The sequence below is a fragment of the Oncorhynchus gorbuscha genome, linkage group LG22 (assembly GCF_021184085.1).
Source record: "Oncorhynchus gorbuscha isolate QuinsamMale2020 ecotype Even-year linkage group LG22, OgorEven_v1.0, whole genome shotgun sequence".
Taxonomy (NCBI): Eukaryota; Metazoa; Chordata; class Actinopteri; order Salmoniformes; family Salmonidae; genus Oncorhynchus; species Oncorhynchus gorbuscha.
Genome location: NC_060194.1, coordinates 31,784,721 through 31,810,860, shown reverse-complemented (window position 1 = coordinate 31,810,860; position 26,140 = coordinate 31,784,721). Strand labels below are relative to the sequence as shown.

At 44.6% G+C, this 26,140-nt stretch overlaps 2 protein-coding genes across 3 annotated transcripts; one reads left to right on the top strand and one right to left on the bottom strand.

Annotated features, from left to right (window-relative positions):
- Positions 1-618: 618 nt before the first annotated feature.
- Positions 619-2,753, bottom strand: LOC124009707 (microsomal glutathione S-transferase 3-like). 2 transcript variants are annotated; one of them, XM_046321791.1, is made up of 6 exons: positions 2,603-2,753; positions 1,628-1,762; positions 1,440-1,513; positions 1,251-1,308; positions 1,009-1,081; positions 619-913 (listed from the first exon to the last, which is right to left on the bottom strand). In XM_046321791.1, the coding sequence occupies exons 2-6, from the start codon at positions 1,742-1,744 to the stop codon at positions 786-788; spliced, it is 450 nt and encodes a 149-aa protein (XP_046177747.1). In that variant the 5' UTR covers positions 1,745-1,762; positions 2,603-2,753; the 3' UTR covers positions 619-785. The 2 variants fall into 2 exon arrangements, with proteins under 2 accessions (XP_046177747.1, XP_046177748.1); XM_046321792.1 differs by lacking the exon at positions 2,603-2,753 and adding an exon at positions 2,274-2,407.
- Positions 2,754-4,389: 1,636 nt separating this feature from the next.
- LOC124009948 (leucine-rich repeat-containing protein 52-like) lies at positions 4,390-24,354 on the top strand. The gene is made up of 3 exons (XM_046322207.1): positions 4,390-4,677; positions 4,841-5,471; positions 22,153-24,354. The coding sequence occupies exons 1-3, from the start codon at positions 4,624-4,626 to the stop codon at positions 22,497-22,499; spliced, it is 1,032 nt and encodes a 343-aa protein (XP_046178163.1). The 5' UTR covers positions 4,390-4,623; the 3' UTR covers positions 22,500-24,354.
- Positions 24,355-26,140: the final 1,786 nt, after the last annotated feature.

The window sequence follows — 26,140 nt, the reverse complement described above, 5'->3', positions numbered from 1 at the left end:
GACAACCACACACATTAACCTCTTGGTTCACTCTGGTTCTTCTGAGGCAATAACATCTCCTTATTCTCCACACACCACACACACACACACACACACACACACACACACACACACACACACACACACACACACACACACACACACACACACACACACACACACACACACACACACACACACACACACACACACACACACACATCCATGATAGGACCTAGAAATGTTATTTAAGCCCATTTTCCATGGTCATTTTCTACATTAGAATTTAATTTAGAATACAGCACAGGAAGATGCTAAGAGTAGGACGGATCCTAATTATGGCAGGTATGGAGGGAATGGAATGGCATAAAACACCTGGAAACTATGTGTTTGATGCCATTCCAAATAATTCTGCTCCAGCCATTAATACGAGCCTGTCCTCTCCAATGAAGGTGCCACCAACCTCCTGTGGAATACAGTTTTGGCAACATTATGCATAAAAAAGTCCACACTCTAACAAAGAGTAGCTGGTGAAGCACCATTAACAGCTTATCTGGGCCTATCAGTGTTGAGGAGGGGGTCTGGGAGGAGTTGGCGTGGTGTGGTAGTCATGGAATGATAAACTAACAGCCGTGGTCATCTCTTTCCAAATGTTTACTGAACTCTGTCTGTACATATCATACACAAGTACGGATGCCCACAAAGGACATCCTACAACTACTAATAGACTGAGGTCAGGTGGGGTTGCAGTGCCTCTCACTGAGGAATGGTAGCAGGAATGGCAGCAGGAAAGGGAGCTGAGAACCTCATCCTGGTCTCATCCCAGGCCTCACCCAGTCACAGCCTAACAGGGTTCTGCCAAAGTTGGCTACGGTCAGAATCATGCCCAGCAGAGCGATGTTCCCGGATAACCCCGGCATCCTTTTTTTAGGATCTGAAAGGAATACATAGAACAAAACCCTTGAGTAAAGGATGCCATACTGTTTTCATCAATTATTGTATTATAAGCATATTTATCAATTGTCTTACCTCCAGTGGAGTATCCGTATGCATAGATCTCCCTGCTTATAACCCAAGTCATTCCAAGTCCACTGACTAGGCGCTGTAACACAAATGGCTCCCTGTTAAACAACAGACTCTTAAAGAGTCTTAATAAAGGGGAATCCAGAGGAGTGTCTTTATGGAGTACTCTGACTAACTAACTGTAAAGTCTGGGATACATGGTACTCAAATCTAACATATATAGTCAATTAATAAATGGTGGAACTCACAGGACTATGCAGACCACCAATGGCCAGACTGAAGAGGAAAGCAGGGTAGCTCTCCAGGCTGTAAAGAGATAAATAATAAGTTTAACCTAATATTACAAGAAATGTTTGGTTTTTATAACAAACCTCTGGTTGTTTCCTCTGCTGCTTCTGTGAAGTACATACTAAATGTTCATAATACATAGTACATACGTGTTCTGATGGGCTCGCTGGATGCAGTTGAAGATATTTCCAGAGTCTGGATCATTGCTGTACATCTGAGGGTACTGTCCAACAGAGAAGAGAAAATCAGGGGAACCATCCTGAGTTTTTATAGCCTAGTTTAAGCTTTAGATGATTCATTGGCTGACACACAGTGGGCCAGATCCCGGGCAACTCACATTGATCTTGTACTTCTTGCGAGCTTTGCCAACTTTCACAGCGAGGTGGGCAACCATGACCATGCTGGCAACACCAGTGAGAACCACATACCCATATTCTTTAGACAGCACAACCATTCTGGCACTGATCTCCTGCTGCAAGAGATAAACACAGAGACTACAGGTGAGTTGGTCAATCCCACTTTCACATTCACTGTAGATAAGATACTGGTTGAAAGTCCAATAAGTAAACGGATTAGTTAGTAGGCCCTAAATTAATCAATTATATTAGATCAATGCCAAGTCGTTGAAACCAGAATTTACTCAATTTTCTTGGAAAATAGGCTTCTATGCTAATATGGAATGTGCTTATTATGTCTATTGTAGCCTATTGTTAGGATACTAAACTGCAAAAACCCTTCCCATCAGCAAAGTTCTCAAAATGTGACACAAAATAACCATCTATGAATGTGGTACAGTGCACATAAAAGTTACAAATAAACAATAGGTGCATATCTTCGCATTTTCAAGCGAGTAATTCAGTTGAACTTGATGCGCTAAAACACATGCCTAACTCCACTGAGGGCCAAGTGTCTGCGGGCTTTCACTCGTCCCTTGTAACTGATTTACGAATTAAGGTCACTGAATAGTAAGGAACTCTCCACACCTGGTTATCTAGGTCTTAATCGGAGAAAAAAACGGCAGACATAGGTCCTCCATGGAATGAGTTTGACACCCCTACGCTAAAAGCTCCCAAAAACAAAAGCCGTGTTTGAGAGCATCAAAACGATTGCAGGCGAATGCCGACTGACTGATCTACAAATCACCTTGCATCATAAATAACTACTCATTAGTATTTGTAGATCAGTCAATCAATACATTGCGAGGTTGATCCTCTCGAACACGGCCAACGTGAGAACTAGAAGTGCAACATTATAAGCTATCCAGCAACAATACGTAACGTTGAATACCGTTTGTAAAATAAGTGTTATTTACCTGTTAATGACGATCTGAATAATGTTCGCAATTGAAAGTAGTCCGTCTTGTTGTCAGTCAGTAATCCTGTATCCTGTGTCGTCAACTCGTAAGGGAGTCATCCTATTTAAACACACAGAAGAGGCGTGGTGCCTCCCCCTGGTGGAGTTCATTTGGGCTGTAAATCAGATCGTAGGACTACTACCAATAATTCTGAGTTTTAGCATGACATTGAGTAATATAATAAGAGTGAAATGAATAGAATAACTTTATTTACTGTTAGTGTTTCACAAGCCTATTTAAAGTATGTTTACTTGAGTACAACCTCTTCATTTTCCTATGAGAGTTCAAACAGGGCCATATCTGACTCACAAACCTCTTGAGCTCTGGTTCTCTGCTCAGCCTAGTCATTGTGACAATGTCATGCGTCAAGGAAGTTCCCTTATGTTCACCACAGTTTGATAGAAATTAAATCAATCAGTTTTACTTCCCTTGTATAGAGTGATTTTGCTGGCTCTTATATCTTACCGGAGGTAATTTCACCAAAGTGTGGCCTTGGATTAGACGGGATTAGTCATAGGACCATTTCAATATTAACTTCTGTTAGTTCATTGGTGTTAATTAAGATAAGTGTTCATTTCACTGGTGTGATTTTTTCCAGTTACATTTGTTTTCATCCGTTTGGTTTTCGTTTCAGTCTGGCACATTATGTCATACTAATTCTTCTCAATATCAAATGGAAACAATTGATAGGCCCAACATTCCATTTTACATTCCAAGTGTTGGTCACGGGGAAGAGAATCCTGTTTTGCAATATTTTAACAATACTACATCACTAGATGGCACTATATCTTTAGTAAACAGCAGCCGTAAGTACACTTTCTGAATGGCAGAAGCGTTGAGACTTTGGCCTCAGAGAAAGGATCATGACAATATCCCATTATGAAAAGTGTGAATAAATGCTCTCAGATTGGTTATGCTTCTTTGTTCTTCTTTGAAGCAGGGACATAATTGTGGATGAAGGCTTGATTTCATCCACTGTCCCTGTCTCTTGCTGACTGGCACGCTCTCTTTCGGGTTGTTGACAGGCATTTCTCTGTCAAATGCTTGGAGATTATTTTTGTAATGAAAAGCGCTATAGATGTTGAATGAATGATGAATTATTATTATAATTCCTCGCCGGCATCACATCTGTCCTCCCGCCATGCTGCTGAATCTGAATCAGCACTTCAACACCTACACATCTCTCTGAGCGATGCAATGGGAAATCCATGTGTATGTGGCTTGTGGGAGAAAAGTTGTGTGAACTGGCTCTTGCCATGTCAATGTTGTAGGTTATATAACAATAATATTGAAATAGTGGCATGTGGCTCCATGCCCAAAGCAGCCTGGCACTCTAAGTGTATGACCCTGCATCTGGCTGGAATATGACACTAGACACTCACACACACATACACTAAAATAAAACACACACATATGACAGTTCATGACAGTGTAATAACCATCATACCATTTTTTAAATGTAATTTAATTGATAAATAAATACATTGAGATAGAGTGTTCTGTTGGGCCATTATAGTGTCACAATTGGCTATACCCTGGGCATTCTATTTCCAGAGCGATTTGGGTGCATTTGTAGAGTTAGGTAACCTCTCCTAGCTTGTGTGACTGCTTGACTCCAGTTGTTTAGGCTTTCTTTAGCTCCGTCCTCTCTCTCCTCACGCACTCGATCCAACGCGTGAGCAGTGAGAGATCACCATACCGCCCACATTCTCATTCGCGGCTCAGTTTCAGAGAGGGCAGTCAGACCACCACACTTGTAGGAGACCAAATACTATATTATAACACTAGGCTACGAACTCTCCTGCATATTAAGTTCAAATGGCGGCAGTTACACAAAAATGATTGATAATAGAAGAAACACTAATCGACCAAATCCAATTACAGAGAATTGGAACTGAGAGGGCGCTTGGGCGTCTGGAGTCCATCAGTTCCACTATAATGGATACGCACGGGAACCAAAACGTGAGGCGACTCTCGGAATGAACTACACAAACTTGCAAGGACAAGTGGCCAACGTCAAACCTCATTATCAGGTAACTATAATTTAATAATTTGAAATAGTTAATAGCATTTACGTTAGGCTAACTGATAGGCCCTAACTGGCAGAGGACATAGGCTATTAATGAATAATGTGGGGTGGTTTGTCCAAACGTAATTGATGAAGTCCTCACCAGTGTCATGCGTCTTGCTCCGCAGCCCAGCGCGCAATCCTTGCGGCTCATCATTCTGCTGATCCTAGTCATGGGGGTGGCCCCATCCCCAGCTCTAACAGCGGGATGCCCGGCACGATGCATATGCGATGACCAGCTGGTGGTCCAGTGCGCCGGGCAGCACCTCACCGCCTTCCCCACTGACCTGCCGCTGGCCACTCGGCAGCTCATCATCTCCAACAATCGCATCGTGGAGCTGCCGCCGTTGCAGCTCAACTACCTGTCGGACTTGGTGTACTTGGACTGTAGCAACAATTCCCTGACGGAGATTTCTATGTCCACATTCGGGAACCTGGGGAAGCTTGCTTACCTGGACTTGTCCTTTAACACCTTAACGCGGATAGAGGACAGGACGTTCGGGCCTCTCTCCAGCCTCGTGATGCTGAGAATGACGGACAACCCCGGCCTGTCGGATATTCACCCGGACGCTTTCGCAAAGAACTCGGCGCTGCAGGTGCTGGACGTGAGCCGGAACAACCTGACCGTGCTCAACATCAGTTCTCTCATCGCGCTGCCCACCCTGCGCTCGGTCGGCCTCAGCGGAAATTCCTGGAGCTGCGACTGCGATAACGAGGACCTCTGTCTCTGGGTTCACATCGAGGCATTCAAGTTTCAAGGTAAAACTAGCTGCACCTTCAGATATAAATATAAATCCAGATAATTCCCTCTTTCTATATGGTTTGTGTAAGTTTGGTTGTTTCGTTTTTTCTTTCTCATTTGTGTGAGGTTTGTGTTAGATGTGCTGGCCCATAAGACATAGCTACTACTGTACTGTGATTATATTCTGTGAAATGCTGTACTAATCATACTAACATCATACACATTGATATACAATATGGAATTATGGATTTACAAAGTCAGTATGGGGGGGGCTGGACCAATAGCAGTAGAGGACCGCCATTCTCTCCAGCTCTGCACTTCCCAGGCCTCTATCAATGAATGTTTCCATGTTCACACGCTCCTGAAATGCTCACTGAAAGCATTTCACTTTCCCAACCACATGCACTTCATATAACTTTGGTCAACTACATGTTTCATTTATGAGTTCATGAATGAGATCTACGACACTAACACAATTAAGACGTTTAGGAATGTCATTTCAAATAGAATATTTGGAAAGACTGATATGAATATTGTTTATGTAGTAGTGGCGTGTGGGTAAAATCACAGGGGAAGACTGATATGAATATTGTTTATGTAGTAGTGGTGCGTGGGTAAAATCACAGGGGAAGACTGATATGAATATTGTTTATGTAGTAGTGGTGCGTGGGTAAAATCACAGGGGAAGACTGATATGAATATTGTTTATGTAGTAGTGGTGCGTGGGTAAAATCACGGGAAGACTGATATGAATATTGTTTATGTAGTAGTGGTGCGTGGGTAAAATCACAGGGGAAGACTGATATGAATATTGTTTATGTAGTAGTGGTGCGTGGGTAAAATCACAGGGGAAGACTGATATGAATATTGTTTATGTAGTAGTGGTGCGTGGGTAAAATTACAGGGGAAGTCAAAAAGCCATATTACAACCTGTGTTGTGATAATTGCGTTGTTTGCTCTATAAACTATTAGTTCATATGCCTTGACACTGTGATATATATGCTCAAAGCTGAGACGATAAGACACAGTGGCAGAATAAATTCAACCACACCTTTACATTTGTTTCATTACAAAACCAGAGAACAAGTCCACAAAACATATTGCATGCAACAAGCAGTATATGACCTACAGCTTGGTCAAGCAAAGTAATGTTTCCGACATTTTCGGACTATTAAACAACTATTGATTTAGAACCACTGACAGTTACCTCAAGTCAAGTCGCAAAGAAAACAGGGGCTGCTTCGACTATTCCAGCACCATCCCAACTTCAACACCATCTAATCACCTTTGCTTAGTCTAATACAGTGACAACTAAAAGATACCAAAAACAATTTAGTTCAATCAACAGTTAGCTAAATATGATGTGGTCAAAGGAGAGTCGGACCAAAATGCAGCGTGGTAATTTCCATACATGTTTATTGAACGACAAAAACACAAACAATACAAAACAACAAACGGAACGTGAAAACCTATACAGCCTATTTTTTAATATATTTTTTAATAAAAAATAATTTATTATCTTCAATACCATTCATTCTTTACAACTCATAATTTACATACATACACAAATAATGGTATTTTAAATAAACTAATTCAACTAAAACATAAACCCCAAACAAAACCTCAGGGGAGCATCTTCCCTCCCCGTCACCCTACAAAATACCTCTCCCTATCTCCCCGTCCCTAATCTATCCTCTTACAAATCTAAATGACACCCAGCCCTAAACCCCCCTTCCACCTCTCCCGAGCAGCATGCGGCCCCCACTTCCTCTCCTCCCTCTTCATCCTCCCCCTCAAATCTCCTTCCACCCCCTCACTATCCCTTCCACCCCCAATCTCTCCCTGTCTTCACCATGTTCTGCCTTGCTTCCCACAGCCCCCGTTTAAAGAGACTCATGAGAAGCCAGAGCAGAAACCTGTCCCTATCCGTCCCTCTCGCTCTCCCTACACCCCTCTCTAACCTGGCCCACGTCAATACAAAATCCCCCTTTACCAAACCTAACAACACCCATGCCCTAGTCCATACTACTCCGGCAAAGGCACAGTCCCAAAAGACATGGCGCACAGTCTCCTCCCTACCACAAGAGGATCTTAGACAGGTGGGGGATTGCACCAAACTATACCGGTACAAGATGGAACGTACCGGCAAACACTTATGAAGGCTCAACCAATTCAGGTCCTTGAGCCTGTTATCCAGACCCCGCGCCTGCACTCCCTCCCAGACCACTTCCGAGATGCCCACTACAGGCGCCGGACTCCCTGCCTTTCTGACCTCCTCGTACAGGTGCCTGTGATCTAAACCTACTCGGGCAACTTCAACCTCAGGGTGCGCACGCAGCCACTTGGCCGCATGACCAAAGTGCCACGGCAGCTGTTCCGCCCGAGGACCCGTGTTAGACCACACCATTATGCTTCTCGCCTGATACGAGAAAAACACCCGCAGGAGGTAACCGGACGGGTGTATCACTGGCTGAGCAAGCTCCGTTAACAAGAAAGAAACAAAAATTGTGTCCAGCTTGAGGGGGAAATGTGGTACCCCCCTACCTCCCTCCCCGATGGGACAGATCATGCGTGCCCTGGCGACCCACTCGCACCTGCCACTCCACATAAACTGAAACACAAGCCTCACTAGAGGCCTCCTCAGACAAGCCGGCAATGGGTAGATGTATGCCAAATACAAAAGAGACGGCAACACATCCACCTTTAGGACCAGGACTTTGCCCATAAAAGACAAATACCTAGCTTTCCACATTGCTAGCTTCCTCTGTACCACTGCGATACGCATGTTCCAGTTTAGCGTCGCTGAGCCGGAGGTCTCAAAATGGACCCCAAGAATCCTCAGGGCCCCCTCACAGAGAGATAACCCCCCAGGCACATCCGTTCTACCGCGCCATCTTCCGAAAAACTTGACGGAAGACTTTGCATGGTTCAGAACTGCTCCCGACGCTCGGGTGAAATCCCCAAAGATGGCAAGGGACCTTGTCAGGCACGAGTCCTTGCACAACAGCAAGGAAGTGTCGTCGGCGTACTGCGTCATCTTAACACGCAGCCCACCACTTCCAAGGATCAGCAAACCTTCCACCCCTGTGTCTGCCCTAATGGCAGCCCCCAGAGGCTCCATGTACAGAACGAAGAGGAGAGCCGAGAGTGGGCACTCCTGCCTGACCCCAGACGAGAGGTCAAAAACGTCACCCAAGTGACTATTTACACTAACTCGGCACCCCGCTCCGACATATAATGTACGAATCCATCCTATAAACTTCTCCTCAAATCCTAATCGACCTAACACTCTGAATAAAAAGGATCTATTCACGCGATCGAAGGCTTTCGCCTGATCTAGCGCTGCTACCATTAAAGGCAGACCTCTATCTTCAACCCAAGCGATGGGGTCCCTGATTAACTGTAGGTTCCATCTAATAGAGCGGCCCTCTACCCCGCACGTCTGATCCTCATGAACGACGTAGGTAAGGGCTGTGCGCAACCGGTCTGCTAAAACCTTTGCAAGTAGCTTGTAATCTACACACAGCATGGTCAACGGCCGCCAGTTGCCAAGGTCTGTTACTTCCCCCTTCTTATATAAAAGTGACAGCACACCAACAGCCATTGATCCCCCCGGGACCCCCGTCTCAAAGATGGCCTTCAAGACTTCGAGGACCACTGGTCCAAGTATACCCCAAAACTTGAGATAAAACTCAGCCGGCAGCCCATCTATCCTAGGCACCTTCCCTTTTCCCATCCTCCTAAGAGCGCTCTCAACCTCTTCTAGTCAGATCTGGGCCTCCATCACTTCTCTAATGTCCTCCGGCAACCGCCTGGACAAGTGTTCTAAAAACACATTTCCCTGCTCTACATCTATTTCCCTTTCCTTAAATAAACCTTGGAAATGATCAGTTGTCACCCTGACCATATCCTCTGGTTCTCTAACTATACTACCATTTTCTTCCCTAACACCATGCATTACCTTCCTACTCTGTCTTGCCCTAACCAACTTAAAGAACATAGCAGAACAAGTCTCATTATGTTCTAGAAAGCCACTATGCGCACGCTCAAGGAAAGCTCGAGCCTTCCGCTCCTGCAACTCCCTGAGCTGCGCCTTTAGGGTTGCGGATCTCTCCCAGTCAAACGACCCCCCGAGGTTGCCTGCCTCGTATTCGAGTTCAATTAACCTCTGGATACAATCCACCTCCCTCCTCTCCTCCCTTTTTTTCCTCTTGCAATACCCTATTATTAAAAGCCCTAATCCTCACCTTAACTAATTCCCACCACTCTAACACCCCCTCGCACATGGACCGGAGGCCCTCAAGCCTCCAAAAGAAACCATAAAACCCGTCAACAAAAGCCTGCTCCTCCAGCACATCCCGATCTAGCTTCCAGTACCCCCTACCAAAGAGGCAGACTGGCGACCCCACCTGCAGGAGCACCACGTCATGATCCGAAAAGAAAACAGGCAACAGCCTCCCAGACAACTTACCCAAAGACCTGGGTACAAAAATATAGTCGAGCCTCCGCTCAACCCCCCTGGAGTTGCGCCATGTAGGACCGTCCATTTTCGGAGTAGTGTGCAGACCACCATCTACCAGACCATGGCAAGCCATTAGCCTGGCAATGGCGCCCGCACTGCTATCCCCCCTCTTCCTAAATCTGTATTAAAATCCCCCCTGTCACTAATTTCCTATTTGTGACACACAGGGGCGTCAGACAGTCCACCATCTCCCTCCTGTCTGCCACCACCTGTGGCCCATACACCACCACTAATCTAAATTTATAATCCATTATCGTGACATCCACCCCTATAACCCTCCCCTGCATTACCACAAAAGAATCCTCCACTTTTACCTCCCTGTGCCCACACAAAATCCCTACCCCCGATGAGTGCACCCCCCCAACACCCCAAACCGACTCCCCCTTGTCCCACTCCCTCTTAAACATAATAACATCCCCTCCATCCCTCAGGTGAACCTCCTGTAAAAAACAAAAATCAAACCCCACACCCTCCAAATAACTAAAAACCGCCCTCCTCTTAACAAAATCCCTTAAACCCCTTACATTTAAACTAACAAAAGTAAAATTAGACTCCATGAAAAAAATAAAATCATGTAATACACTCAAATTCTAAACCCAGACAGAAAAAAAACAGAAACAGGAGACTCACCCGATGCTCCCCTGCTCCATATCTACCGGTGGGAACACCATCCGTAATCCCGACATCCCCCCCCTCTTCCTCCATCACACCATCCCAGGATGCAGGAATCAGGTTTGGCTCCGGGGTGCCCTGCACCCTGGGTCTACCCCCACAATCCTCCCCCTCCCCAGTGTTGCAGCTGGTTTGGAAAAAAATTGGGGAGGCTGAGTCCCCAAACAAAAAACTCCCCACCTCCTCCTGTACCCAGTCCTGAGTCTTGTTAGGTGTGTCCCCACCCAACAGAAGTTGAGGGCCTGGGGAAACCAGCAGCAACCCAGAGGTTTCTCCCGCCCCCATCACTCTCTTGGCCATCCCCTCCCCCTCACTGTTGGCCAATCGCCCCCTCCTCTTCATACTCTTCTTTGGTGATGGCGGCAGTGGAGAGATACCACCCCCCCCGCCTGCTCCTCCACCATACCCTTCATCTCTTCCACCAGGGCACTTTCCCCCCAGTCCACTTTCTGTTCCACCGTCTCCTTCTCCACCACTCCTCCCTCGCTTTCTTCTCTCTCATGCTCCTCCACTCGGTTGCCTTCTTCCTCCGCTTTTTCTGGTTCTCCTACTCCCGTGCCTTCCGTTTCCTTCTCTCTTCCATCCGCCGCTTCTGGCTTCTCCTCCTTCCTTGTGGCCTTCCCCTCTGGACCTGTACTCTGGTCATGGGGCGTGCTTCCTTCCCCTCCTCTTCTTCCCCCATCCCCCGCTCCTGCTCCCCCCCAGCCGCAGACGCATATGACCTCTGACGGGCCAGGCACCCCCGCCACAGGTGTGCTGACGAGCCACACCCATGGCACGTCTTAGGCTTGTCACAATCTCTCGCCTCGTGATCCTCAGATGCACAAAATCTGCATTTTCGTGTATTACACGAGGCGAATATTTGACCGTAGGCCATACAGCGCCTGCAAAATGGGGGCTGACGTGCATAAAACAACGTCCCCGTCAGCCCCTAGGGAGAACATAGCAGGAGGATGGAGGTAGCCACCATGTCCCTTTGGGTCCTCTCTGAGGAGGGCCTGGAAGCCTTTCCTCCCATTCCAAAACCCAAGGGAGTCTTTGAGGTGCCTTGCTGAGGAGACGTTATCCATGTATCTCCCCAGAAAAGCCTTCACCTCTTCGTCCTTAACATAAGGGTTGTAAATGTTGACAGTTACAACCCTAAAGTTATTCTTCCCAGGCTTGTTATATCGTAGTGGCACATCGGCCTCTCACCTCCCACTGCTCTTGCCCTTCTCAGGATATCATCGTGTTTTTCCTCTGTATATAGCGCCACGTCGTATGCTCCATCCAGCGAGTTGCCTTGGAAACAAAACACGTCCTTCACCGTCAGCTTTAGAATCCCCATCAATATTATCCTTCCAAAAGATTCCCGTCCTAAAGGCTCCATCTCCTTTTCCTTCCAAGCAAACCGAATCGTGTTGGCCAGCCCAATCCCAGGGACCGACCGTGTTGATGTTTTTAGCACCATCTCCGCAAGGAGAATGGCGCTCGTTCACTTCTTCCAAAACAAGTAAAAAGAAAAACCAAAGTGACCGAGCCTATCTGGTGAAACGACACAGAGACAGGAACAATCACCCACGAAACACTCAAAGAATATGGCTGCCTAAATATGGTTCCCAATCAGAGACAACAATAATCACCTGCCTCTGATTAAGAACCGCCTCAGGCAACCATAGACTTTCCTAGATAACCCTACTCAGCCACAATCCCGATACCTACTAAAACCCCAATACAAAAACACACCACAAAATAAACCCATGTCACACCCTGGCCTGACCAAATAAATAAAGAAAACACAAAATACTAAGACCAAGGCGTGACAGTGTGTGCGTGCGTGCAAGTAGAACACACATGTTGACTCACCCTACTTGTAAAGAAACTCCAATGCCATTCCTCTTTCCAGGCTACCTGGCTGAAATACTTACTCGCTAGCCTAACTTCCTTTCATGGGCAACGATAAGCCAGGCCAGATAGTTAACATCAGCATACTACATCTAGCAAAATGTTGATCTTCCATGCTCTCAGGCCAGGGGCACAATGTATTATTTTATGGTTGGATCAGAATCGTCTTTATAATCATTGGCCAGTACGGAGAATTAAGTAAAACCACAAGTCCAAATCCCCATCTACATCCATGATTAATTTAGGAAAGAGACTATTTTATCTATCTATCTAGCCCCCTGAGGACAACCGAACTAGATGTAACAATGAAAGTTTTTCAATAATGACATTTGGCCGGTGATGTGATTGGTCTGAAGTCAAATCCAAACGGGCTTCCCTTGACACTTTTTTTGGTGCGCCAGGACCTTTCATAGCAGAGCTCATTCAGTTTAGCTCAACACTGATTGGCTATTATTTTATTATTTTTTTATCAAGGGAAGCCAAATCCTCACTGGCTTCCATTGCATTCAATGCTACGTGCGGAAACAATGTCATACTCTTTCTGACCAGACAGCATCAGATAGATACGCTACACATACTGAGACAGAGCGGCGCCGTCTCCTTCGCTCTGATGCTTTTTCCAGTGTGATACATCCAGCTTCTTGCGAAATTAAGGAAATTTGTGACACACAGAGAGAGGAATGATAAATTATTTGATATTTTTGTCGTTTTTTTCTTGGCATCCAGGAATACACGCCACAGTGTTTATGACAGCAGCAGTACAATAAACTTAATGAAAAAACTTTAACGTGTTAATGTATATATTCCTAAATTTCATGTGCAGTTGCCTGCGTCACAGGGCCTAGGGTGTCTTAAAATCAAAATACATTTTTATTTGTCACATGCGCCGAATACACCTTACAGTGAAATGCTTATTTACAAGCCAACCAACAATGCACTTAAAAAAAGAAAGAGAAAACGTACAAAAAAATAAGAAGAAAAAATACAAGTAACAAATAATTAAAGAGCAGCAGTAAAATAACAATAGCGAGGCTATATGTAAGGGCACCGGTTCATCGAGCTAATTGAGTTAACAGGTGACAGTGGACGCTAATAACCATAACAGCAATTGAATATGATCTGTTAACTCAGGACTGAAATGAGACACATACTGAGGAGCCTTTCTCTTATTCCTTTACTCACTCATGCAATTAAGGCCTAATCCAAAAAAAACAAATCACCAGTGAATCGCATCTCCTCGTGTTCACCTGCACATGTTCCACCAACCGCTTCCACTTTAATCAACAAACTATATGCATATGTAATGAAGGTGGCTCGGGGAACCACACTCATGTGATCAGTAACCTTGCCTGAGACCTAAACATTTTGGTTAGCTTCCTAGGCCTTTAGATAGGCTTTATCTCAGTGGACTAACAGTCTTGTGGTGTGCAATAAACCTTGGTTCAAATCCAGCCGGTTACATAATGCAACAAAATTCTGTTTGGAATAAGGGATGATTATTTTTTTTCTTACATTCTCATATCTTGACAGACCCCTCGACATTTTCCACATTTTGTTACATTACAGCCTTATTCTAAAATCGATAGCATTTTTTACATTCTCATCACTCTACACACAATACCCATAATGACAAAGCAAAAACAGGTTTGTAGACATTTTTGCCCCAAAAAAAATAAAAACGGAAATATCACATTTACATAAGTATTCAGATCCTTTACTCAGGACTTCGTTGAAGCACCTGTGGCAGCGATTACAGCCTCGAGTCTTCCTGGGTATGACACACCTGTATTTGGTGAGTTTCTCCAATTCTTCTCTCAAGCTCTGTTAGGTTGGATGGGGAGCATCGCTGCACAGCTACTTTCAGGTCTCTCCAGAGATGTTTGATCTGGTTCAAGTCCAGGCTCCGGCTGGGCCACGCAAGGACATTCAGAGACTTGCCCTGATTCCACTCCTGCGTTGTCTTGGCTGTGTGCTTAGGGTCATTGTCCTGTTGGAAGGTGAACCTTCACCCCAGTCTGTCCTGGGCGCTCTGGAGCAGGTTTTCATCAAGGATCCCTCTGTATGTTTCTCCGTTCATCTTTCCATTGATCCTGACTAGTCACCCAGTCCCTGCCACTGAAAAACATCCCCACAGCATGATGCTGCCACCACCATGCTTCACCGTAGGGATGGTGCCAGGTTTCCTCCAGACATGACGCTTGGCATTATGGCTAAAGATTTCAATCTTGGTTTCATCAGACCAGAGAATCTTATTTCTCATCGTCTGAGTCCTTTAAGTGCCTTTTGGCAAATGCCAAGCGGGATGTCATGCCTTTTACTGAGGAGTAGTTTCTGTCTGGCCACTATCATAAATCCTGATGGGTGGAGTGCTGCAGAGATGGTTGTCCTTCTGGAAGCTTCTCCCATCTCCACAGAGGAACTCTGGAGCTCTGTCAGAGTGACCATCGGGTTCTTGGTCACCTCCCTGACCAAGGCCCTTCTCCCCTTATTGCTCAGTTTGGCCAAGGAGCTAGCTCTAGGAAGAGTCTTGGTGGTTACAAACTTCTTCCATTTAAGAATGATGGAGGCCACTGTGTTCTTGGGGACTTTCAATGCTGCAGAAATGTTTTGGTACCCTTCCCCAGAGCTGTGCCTCGACACTGTCTCGGAGCTCTATAGACAATTCCTTCGACCATATGGCTTAGATTTTGCTCTGACATGCACTGTCAACTGTGGGACCTTGTATAGACAGGTGTGTGCCTTTCCAAATCATGTCCAATCAATTGAATTTCCCACAGGTGGACTCCAATAAAATTGTAGAAACAATGGAAACAGGATGGAAAGAGGATGCACCTGAGCTCAATTTCAAGTCTCATAGCAAAGGGTCTGAATACTTACGTAAATAACGTATTTTTTATATTTTTTAATTTTTTATAAACGTGCAGAAATGTAAAAAAAAAATGTTTTCGCTTAGTCATTATGGGGTATTGTGTGTAGATTGATGAGGAAAAAATGTTGGAAAAAGTCAAGGGGTTTGAAGACAACGAATATTTGATTTTGGCTTTGTTCAGTTTGGAGTCTTCTGCTGCATTTTTGGGATGTGTCTATAGACAAAAGAGCAGCTATTTATAGTGCACCTCACTGAGCAAGAGACAGTCTTACTAAAACCATGATAAACCTACTAATGGGCATCCCCTGCACACACATGCACACACACACACGCACACCAGCTCATCATCCTCTCCCCTGCAGCTCAGGCAGAATCCTAAACTAGTCCTGTAAGAGCTGTCCTATTTCCATGCTGCTCATTGCCTTTGTCTGCTTTAATTTGGAGTGTCCCTTCAAGCGAAAGCTTGCAGCAAGGGAGAACACACACAGACATTCCAGACCGCAGTGTTTTACGCAAAGAGCTCCTCTGGCTCCTCTGTTCTGAGGGGCACTGTCTGTCTGTCGTCTCAGCAGTTTAGAAATAATGCATTGATAGAAGGGAAGAAAAACCCACAGAAAGAACTAACAGATTCTCCACTGCTGTCTCACCTCCTAAAGATTAGCATACTGCCTGTAGTTAGCAGTTACATAAGGAAAGGGTATTTTAGGGTGGCCAGTAGCCTAGAGCGTTGGGCCAGTAACCAAAAGGTTGTTGGTTCAAATCCCTGAGCTGATTAGGTGAAATACATCTGCCAATGTGCCCTTGAGCAATGCACTTAACTCTAATTTCTCGTGAAATTCACTCTGGATACGAGTGTCTGCAAAAAAAAATTCCTAGAAATAGTGTGGTGTGGGGATGGGACAGGGAGAAGAGCCCTCTCCTTTGATGTCGGACCCTGAGGGGGAGGCGCCGGCGGCTACCATGCCTTGGGGAGAGAGAGGGCTCTAGCCAAGTAGAGGGAGAGAAGTAGAAGTAGTACAGTGTTCACTGTTATTAAAAGGAGTGCTACTACAGTGGTGTCAGGAGGTCTGAGGCGAGATCAGAGAACTATTGAAGTGTATATCTCCCTCGTGAAAACTCCCCACATTTGTGCTGCTAAATGAGTTTCCAAACTCTCAGGGCATCTGAAGACAGATGTCTTTGGAGACAACAGAAGATCTAGGCCCATCTCTGTCATTATACTATATCCATCATCCCTAAATGTCCATTTGTGCTTGATCTGAAAATGTGGTCGGAGGCACCGTATGGAGGGTGTGACGCAATGGCGGATCCTCCGGAGGCATGCAGAGGACAAATTGAGCTCAGTACTGCATTGCTGTGCGCCTCCCAAATTTTGTAACAATGAGGAGGGCTCCGTAAATCTCCGCATTGACATAATTGGTTGACGGTAGGTGGGGGCGAGAGGTCCTATATAAACCCAAACTCACTTCCTTGACAACTTCCTTCATAATAGCTCTGCGCTGCTCCGTGGAGAGCAAGAGTATGAATGCCCTGACTTCTGCAGAGGCTGTATCACCGTAAATGCTGCCGATGCGGACGTAGGATTGACCATGCAGCACATTTACTCTATGGTTAGTGATGCTTATTAGCATACTGCCTGGTCCTTCTGTAGCTCAGTTGGTAGAGCATGGCGCTTGTAACGCCAGGGTAGTGGGTTCGATCCCCGGGACCACCCATACGTAGAATGTATGCACACATGACTGTAAGTCGCTTTGGATAAAAGCGTCTGCTAAATGGCATATATATTATATATTATATATTATTTACTGGGTTCAGTTCTGCCTCTCCCCTGCTCCCCTGATTTACGGAGCCCTCCGCATTGTTACAACATTTGGGAGGCGCAGAGCAATGCAGTACGGAGCTCAATTTGGCCTCTGCATGCCTCCGGAGGTTCCGAAATTGCGCCACACCCTCCGAACACATTTTCAGATCAAGCACAAATGGACTTTTATTCACATCACCAGACAGAGATCACAGGGTCAGTTGCGACTGTGATGTAGGCTAAGACAAATCAAGAGAATACTGTGTGAGAATTTCTACAATGGAACACTAATTAAGAATTAATTTGATGTTAATCAAAAATATCTCTTCCTACTATTAAACATTGCCTTACTGTTATTTGATCTGTATCTTCCAGTACACCATATAATCCTCTGCAGCTCCAATCAGATTTGTACTCAAATCTCAATAGATCAAATCAAATCAAATTTTATTTGTCACATACACATGGTTAGCAGATGTTAATGCGAGTGTAGCGAAATGCTTGTGCTTCTAGTTCCGACAATGCAGTGATAACCAACAAGTAATCTAACTAACAATTCCAAAACTACTGTCTTATACACAGTGTAAGGGGATAAGGAACATGTACATAAGGATATATGAATGAGTGATGGTACAGAGCAGCATACAGTAGATGGTATCGAGTACAGTATATACATATGAGATGAGTGTGTAGACAAAGTAAACAAAGTGGCATAGTTAAAGTGGCTAGTGATACATGTTACATAAGGATGCAGTCGATGATGTAGAGTACAGTATATACATATGCATATGAGATGAATAATGTAGGGTAAGTAACATTATATAAGGTAGCATTGTTTAAAGTGGCTAGTGATATATTTACATAATTTCCCATCAATTCCCATTATTAAAATGGCTGGAGTTGGGTCAGTGTCAATGACAGTGTGTTGGCTGCAGCCACTCAGTGTTAGTGGTGGCTGTTTAACAGTCTGATGGCCTTGAGATAGAAGCTGTTTTTCAGTCTCTCGGTCCCAGCTTTGATGCACCTGTACTGACCTCGCCTTCTGGATGATAGCGGGGTGAACAGGCAGTGGTTCGGGTGGTTGATGTCCTTGATGATCTTTATGGCCTTCCTGTGACAACGGGTGGTGTAGGTGTCCTGGAGGGCAGGTAGTTTGCCCCCGGTGATGCGTTGTGCAGCTATGAAAATTCCAGAAAATTATGTCATGGCTTTAGAAGCTTCTGATAGGCTAATTGACATCATTTGAGTCAATTGGAGGCGTACCTGTGGATGCATTTCAAGGCCGACCTTCAAACACAATGAGTCTTTGCTTGACATCATGGGAAAATCTAAAGAAATCAGCCAAGACATCAGAAAGGCAATTGTAGACCTCCACAAGTCTTGTTCATCCTTGGGAGCAATTGCCAAACGCCTGAAGGTACCACGTTCACCTGTACAAACAATAGTAAGCAAGTATAAACACCATGGGACCACGAAGCCGTCATACCGCTCAGGAAGGAGACGCGTTCTGTCTCCTAGAGATGAACGTACTTTGGTGCGAAAAGCACAAATCAATCTCAGAACAACAGCAAAGGACCTAATGAAGATGCTGGAGGAAACAGGTTCAAAAGTATCTATATCCACAGTAAAACGAGTCCTATATCGACATTACCTGAAAGGCCGCTCAGCAAGGAAGAAGCCACTGCTCCAAAACCGCCATAAAAAAGCCAGACTATGGTTTGCAACTGCACATGGGAACAAAGATTCTACTTTTTGGAGAAATGTCCACTGGTCTGATGAAACAAAAATATAACTTTTTGGCCATAATGACCATCATTATGTTGGAGGAAAAAGGGGGAGGCTTGCAAGCCGAAGAACACCATCCCAACCGTGAGGCAAGGGGGTGGCAGCAACATGTTGTGGGGGTGCTTTGCTGCAGGAGGGACTGGTGCACTTCACAAAATAGATGGCATGGTGAGGATGGAAAATTATGTGGATTTATTGAAACAACATCTCAAGAAATTAGTCAGGAAGTTAAAGCTTGGTTGCAAATGGTTCTTCCAAATTGGCAATGATCCCAAGCATACTTCCAACATTGTGGCAAATGGCTTAAGGACAACAAAATCAAGTTATTGGAGTGGCCATCACAAAGCCCTGACCTCAATCCTGTAGGAAATTAGTGGGCAGAACTGTAAAGGCGTGTGAGAGCAAGGGTGCCTACAAACCTGACTCAGTTACACCAGCTCTGTCAGGAGGAATGGGCCAAAATTCACCCAACTTATTGTGGGAAGCTTGTGAAAGGCTACCCGGAACATTTGATTACCCAAGTTAAACAATAGTTATGCAATTTAAAGGCAATGCTACCAAATAGTAATTGAGTGTATGTGAACTTCTGACCCACTGGGAATGTGATGAAATAAATAAAAGCTGAAATAAATCATTCTCTACTATTATTCTGACATTTCACATTCTTAAAATAAAGTGGTGATCCTAACTGAAAGGGAATTTTTACTAGGATTAAATGTCAGGAATTGTGAAAAACTGAGTTTAAATGTATTTGGCTAAGGTGTATGTAAACTTCCAACTTCAAATGTATACTCAATTTTGTCCTCAATAAGTCCATCCATGGACAATATATGAACAAAACCAGCCAATTCTGTGGTGAAAAATATGCCAGTGTAAATAGTGCGTGAACAAAGTCTGCTGGCATGAAACACAGAATACAGAGCAGAGCACAGCCAGGCAGCCAGGCAGCCAGTCAGCCAGTCAGCCAGGCAGAAACAGTAAAAGCCTTTTGAGCTGATCCCCAAACACAAAAAGCTGCGAAAACAAAAACAAATTAATATCCGTTGAAATTCTCCAACACTCTGGTTATTGCAATCACATTTCAGGCATTTTTCTTCTTCAGAATATGACCCCTAACAGACCAAGGCTTCTGGATGATATCCAGGCAGCCATACACACAGTATGATCATCTTTGAGTCTTTAGCATCTTTGATTAGACCATAATACTGTATAATACCTTTTCCCCAAAACCCATTTATAGTAGTCTATTCCTCTTCTGCAGCAGAGTAGGAGTAAGCTGTCTGGTCTTTGATGCTACAGCACAGGAGTTTCTGGTTCTGACAACCAAAACAAAAATCCCCTTGTCTATTGACATTCATGATTTCTGAGTGAGTGAGGGTCTTAGTCATGATGCAGGAGCCTGCTGGAGGCATGCAGCCTAGCAGAAGAAAATCCCTTCTATCTGATTACTGTACGAGTCAGGCACAAAAGACAGAATTACCCAGTGAAATCCAGTAGGGTTTGAAATGTGCTTGAATTATTCAAAAGCTTGGGATTTGGTGTAATGTAATATCAGCAACACACCAATAACAGACAACAGCTTCTATTCTGTTACTTTCTGAAAAGGGAAACAGAAGTATTTAGCATGTGCTGTTTTCTTACATGGTATTTTATTTACATTTTTTGCTCGAAATTGAAAGATATTTCAGGAGGTAGTGTGTGTTATCTAGCTCTCATGAAGGTTATGTAAAACGATATCATGTAATGTGTTTGAATTATTCAACAGGCCACAACTCCCTATTTGATTAAATATAATATTGATATCACCTTCCCTGGGTTGCTTACCTACACACTTCAAATAACATTTCCATCATTATTATGTGTATGTAGATTACCGACTAACGCAAAGGCATCTGATTAAGAATATTTGCCACATCAGCTTTATATAGAAAAACAAAAAACAAAGTAATGCTCAATAGTAATGTTGAAGTTGTTGGTTGGGAAATTGATAATAATAGTAGCAGTAAGTTGTTCTTATGTTGGTAATACAGTATGGGCTCAGTACTAATTGTAATGTCTACTAGGATGGTAACACTTTTTGAATTGTCCCAAGTAGATGTTCAATAACTGTGAGCAACATTTAAACTATCTACTAACCACAGGAGGCTGCTGAGGGGAGGACGGCTCATAATAATGGCTGGAACGGAGCAAATGGAATGGCATCACACATATGAAAACCATGTGTTTGATGTATTCGATAGTATTGAACTAATTCCGCTCCAGCCATTACCACGACCCCTGCTCCTATGCCCTAACCTTAACCCTTATCCCAACCCTAAACTTAACCCTAACCGTAGCAAGCAGTTGCTTATCAACCAATAGTATGACCATCTATACATCATAATTATTGGACTATCCAAATAAAGTGTGACCAAAACGGTCTTCACTAATATAACTAGGACAGAGTCTTTACTTGTCAGGTGACATGGTCCATAAAAACTCTGGAGCTCTAATCATTACAACTAGTGATAGGCTCCTACTGTATCACCAACTAGTGATAGGCTCCTACTGCATCACCAACTAGTGATAGGCTTCTACTGCATCACCAACTAGTGATAGGCTCCTACTGCATCACCAACTAGTGATAGGCTCCTACTGCATCACCAACTAGTGATAGGCTCCTACTGCATCACCAACTAGTGATAGGCTCCCACTGTATCCCCAACTAGTGATAGGCGCCCACTGTATCACCAACTAGTGATAGGCGCCCACTGTATCACCAACTAGTGATCGGCTCCTACTGTATCACCAACTAGTGATAGGTGCCCACTGTATCACCAACTAGTGATAGGCTCCTACTCTATCACCAACTAGTGATAGGCTCCTACTCTATCACCAACTAGTGATAGGCTCCTACTGTATCCCCAATACAACTACTAGTGTGACTTTTCATTTATTTTTATTTAACCTTTATTTTATCGGGGAGTCATACTGAGACCAAGTTCTCTTCTAGAGATGAGCCCTGAATTACAGAAACGACAGAAAATAGACACATCGAAATATAAATACAAAATGCAAGCAGAAAGAAAAACATGGAAACAAAAAACAAACACACTCATTAGTAATAAGGTCAGGACTTATGAGAGTACTGTAGTTAACCCCCACTTGTGTTGTGTTCTCTTCCAGATGAGGGCCAGACGGTGTGCCGTGGTCCTCCTGACCTGCAGGGGCAGCGTCTGGGTGAGCTGGGGCTGCAGCTGCGGTCGCGGTGCCACCAGGGCCTGGGTTTCTGGGACTACCTGTTCTTCCTCGTCATCGGCTTCGTTATCTTTGCGGCAGGAACGGTGTCGGCGTGGGCAATCGGTGTAGTCATGGTACTGTACGAACGCTATGTCAAGAAGAAGAGCGAGCAGATGGACCCCGATGACGAGATTGAGCAGGACACAGGACCTGGCACGGGGGGCGGAGGGGGTCACCATGCCAACGCACGAGGTAATGGGGATTTGAAAAACACTGGTCACATGGTGGTATGACTCCACCCTGTCCCACAGCCTCCCTACCGACTGTGCCTCGGAACCTACAGAACTACAAAACCTTTGATGTCATAAAATGGCAGAGGTTAAGAAGAAACTACAAAGCAGAGCACACTGGGATTAATAAAATACAGAAGAGAGACAACGCAGAAATGTGCCTGATTGAGAGTTGAATAGTTCCTTAAAGTCCCAGTGCACAGTTTTGTATCATATTGTACAACAGCTGATGAACCTAACTTTGTAAAAGTGTGACAAAATGTGATCAGTGTTATTTAGTGATAGTTGATGGTTGAAAATACAATCTAAACAGGACCTTAAATCAGCAGGTTTTGCATGGATGGAGTTTTGGCTTGTTTGGTGACATCACCGGGTGGTTAAGCTATAGACCAATAACAAAGTGACTTCCAAACCTCTCTGACAATAGCAGCTAGTTCAGGTTACATGTCTCTCCTATTAGGTTCCGCCAATTAGGCCCCTCAATCAGACCACTCCCAGACAGTTATGGCAAAATTCTTGCTTGAGAAATAGTATTTTGACCATTTTAATGGAATACTATTACAGTAAGGTACTTAACTGTTACCCAGAAATGATTTAATATTGAGATAAAAACAGCTGCATTGGGCCTTTAATATACTATAATAATATGATTCAATTCTCTGGTCCTGTGTGTGTGTGCTCACTTTGGTAGCCTGTGTGTGTGTGTATTGGGAGTTTGACTCCCCTCTACTATTAGCCAAGAGATCCTCTCTAAGTAGAGCCCTGTCTGCTGAGGGACGTGGCTTCTACCCAGCTGGCTGTTGGAGCTATTCTGGCCGGCCTCTCAGTGGGGCCAGGTAAACACAGGACATGATAATTGATTTCCAGCCCTCCTGCTGTCCGTGTTTAGTAGGATGCAGAGTCCCGTCCACCCCACCCGTCTCTTCATGCACTGACTACACCAAAAACCTTACAGTAACTACTGAATTATAGAACAATTCTACAGCAATAACACAAAACACTTCTACTGTGAAGCGTAATGATTATTATGAAGCACAGTACTAGTCCTGCTCTGGGACAGTTGCTTTCATCTGAGTCAACCCCTTTAGAATACTACTGACCATCCATCATTCTATATCCCACGACGTTAGCACTGGCTTCTATTAAAGCTAAATGCTACTCAGATCTGGTGGATCAACACTCACTGTCCTGTTGGTCCTCCGGCTGCACTATGACGTTAATCCTGACTCTGAATGTTATAAACTTAGTAGAGGTGAGTCTCTCCATTCATCCCAACAACAGCAGCTGCTCTAAGGAGAGGCTTGTGGCGGGATTACAGTGGCTCTGAGGGGCTGTAAGAGTACATATCCATTACACACAATGGACTGATCAGCTGGAGAGGTTGTGTGAGAAGGAAGGAGGGGAAGGAGAAAGGGAGTAAACACACACACACACACACACACACACACACACACACACACACACACACACACACACACACACACACACACACACACACACACACACACACACACACACACACACACACACACACACACACACACACACACACACACACACACACACACACACGGGTGTTAGAGAGATAAACTGGAGTCCAAGGTGCCCCCCAAGATTAATGCACTTCATTGATGTATAGACAGAACTCAGAACTTCTGTTCTGATACATCTAAGCGACAGGGAGCATGTTCTCTAGGAATACTAGAGGTAGTGTTGGCTGTTGGGCTGGTTTCCTGATCAAAGCAGAGATGTTACTACAGTTATCTGACCTTTATAGTGACACTGTTTATGCCTCTCTCTAGTCAACACCAGGTGAGTCTGAACAAGGAGATATGTTGGTGGTATGAACATAGTACTGTAGGACTCAGGAATGTGTGTTTCTTGGGGGGGGGGGGGGGCTACCGGGAAACTGCCTTGCTCTAGTACACTATATGATCATGCATTCACTATGGATGCATGTTCAGTCCAAGGTCTGTTTATTCACTTTTTAACCACGTACCAGGCGGTATAACCCATGATATGCTGCAGTATGAGGACATCACGTTCTGGTAAACTCTCTGGTTAGGCAATAGTAGGGGCAGGCACGAGGTGCACTGGAGAGGAGAAGGGTAGGGCCGTGGTGTTGCAACAGAATACCTGCTATAACCCTAACTTACGTCGCCACGACAACCCTGCAGGAATTTCAAGGAATGACCACATCTGTCCCTGTCTTAATAAACCACGGAACGACCCAGTCCCTTTTCAACACACACACACACACACACGCACAGACCCACAAACACACACTCTATGACCCCAATCCAGCTACACACCATCTTCGTCATTCACTGGACAGGGTACTGTGACTCTTCCAAGATAGCTTAGAGGTCCATTTATGTTGATCACTGAATATTGCGCTCACATAAAACACGGGTCTTGTTTGTGGCTTCATTGATTGGGTGGGTGAGAGGTTGAGCAGCATGTGATCCAGGAAGGAGCAGGTTTTTAGAGTTAGACACAGTCACAGCTGTCTCTCTGAGCTAGCTAGTCACGTGGGTTACGGCGGTATGGCAGGCGGAATGACATCATGCACCCATGTGTTTGTGTTCTTATATGGAGCCAGCAAGGGCCAAGAGTTAGATTCACTGCCTTGCCTATACATATGTCCCCCCCCCCCAATACACACGCACACAAACACACCCACACCAACTAAGAACTGGGTGCCGACTTTTCATTATTTCTTCATAACAAGTCCTTGGATAGAATCAAAAGTAACACTATAGATTTACTGTAAGCTGGGGTCGGGACAGAAGACAACTACTGTAACTTATATTAAGTGAACATCTCTTATGCTTACAATTGTAAACATATACAACGATATATAATGAGTGTTCTGTACCTGTTTTGTACCTTTCTGATGTGGTTGTGTCTGTCACGAACTTGCCCATTTATTCTGACAGCACAAAACCAAGAGAATCTGAAAAAGCACAGGTTGATTAATCAAATGAACGACTGATGTACAGTATGATTGACTGATGTAGTAGGGCAGGCCAGATGCAGTTGGTTCCTCTGTGGTATAACTGCTCAACAGGCTCAAGGGGCCTGCCAACTCTCTACCCTTCCACAGCAATAAAAGTAATTGGATTGGACATGTGGTGTTCTTTTGTGCATCACAGAACAGCCTGTGGAGGCTTCCTGCTTTGTCTTGTGAACAACTGCCCACTCTCATTGAAGCAACGGAAGTTCAAGGCCGACCACGGTACTGCAGGCATTGTTAGCAGAAAACAGGATCCCCATGATAATGACTGGAAAAAAGGCAATCTATGTGTAAATAAATACAAATTTGAAGACAATAGTACTAATAATTGCTTCTAATACACCAGATGTATGTCCTTGAACCGATTATTATAAAATCATACACAGAAGGAGTTAAAAGGGATAATTACTTGCTAATGGCAGCATGCGGTACCCCGTTTGGCCTTCAACTTGAGTTACTCAATGAGAGCGGGCAGCACTGAGCTAGCCTGCAACATCATCCTGGAGTAGCTTAAACTGTGCATGTTATGTCTCCATGAGACGCCATCTTAGCCGACTTCATGGCTTCAAAACGTTAGTGAATCTTCACATAGAAATGAATGGTGTCCTGTGATCAATGGCTTTGTCCA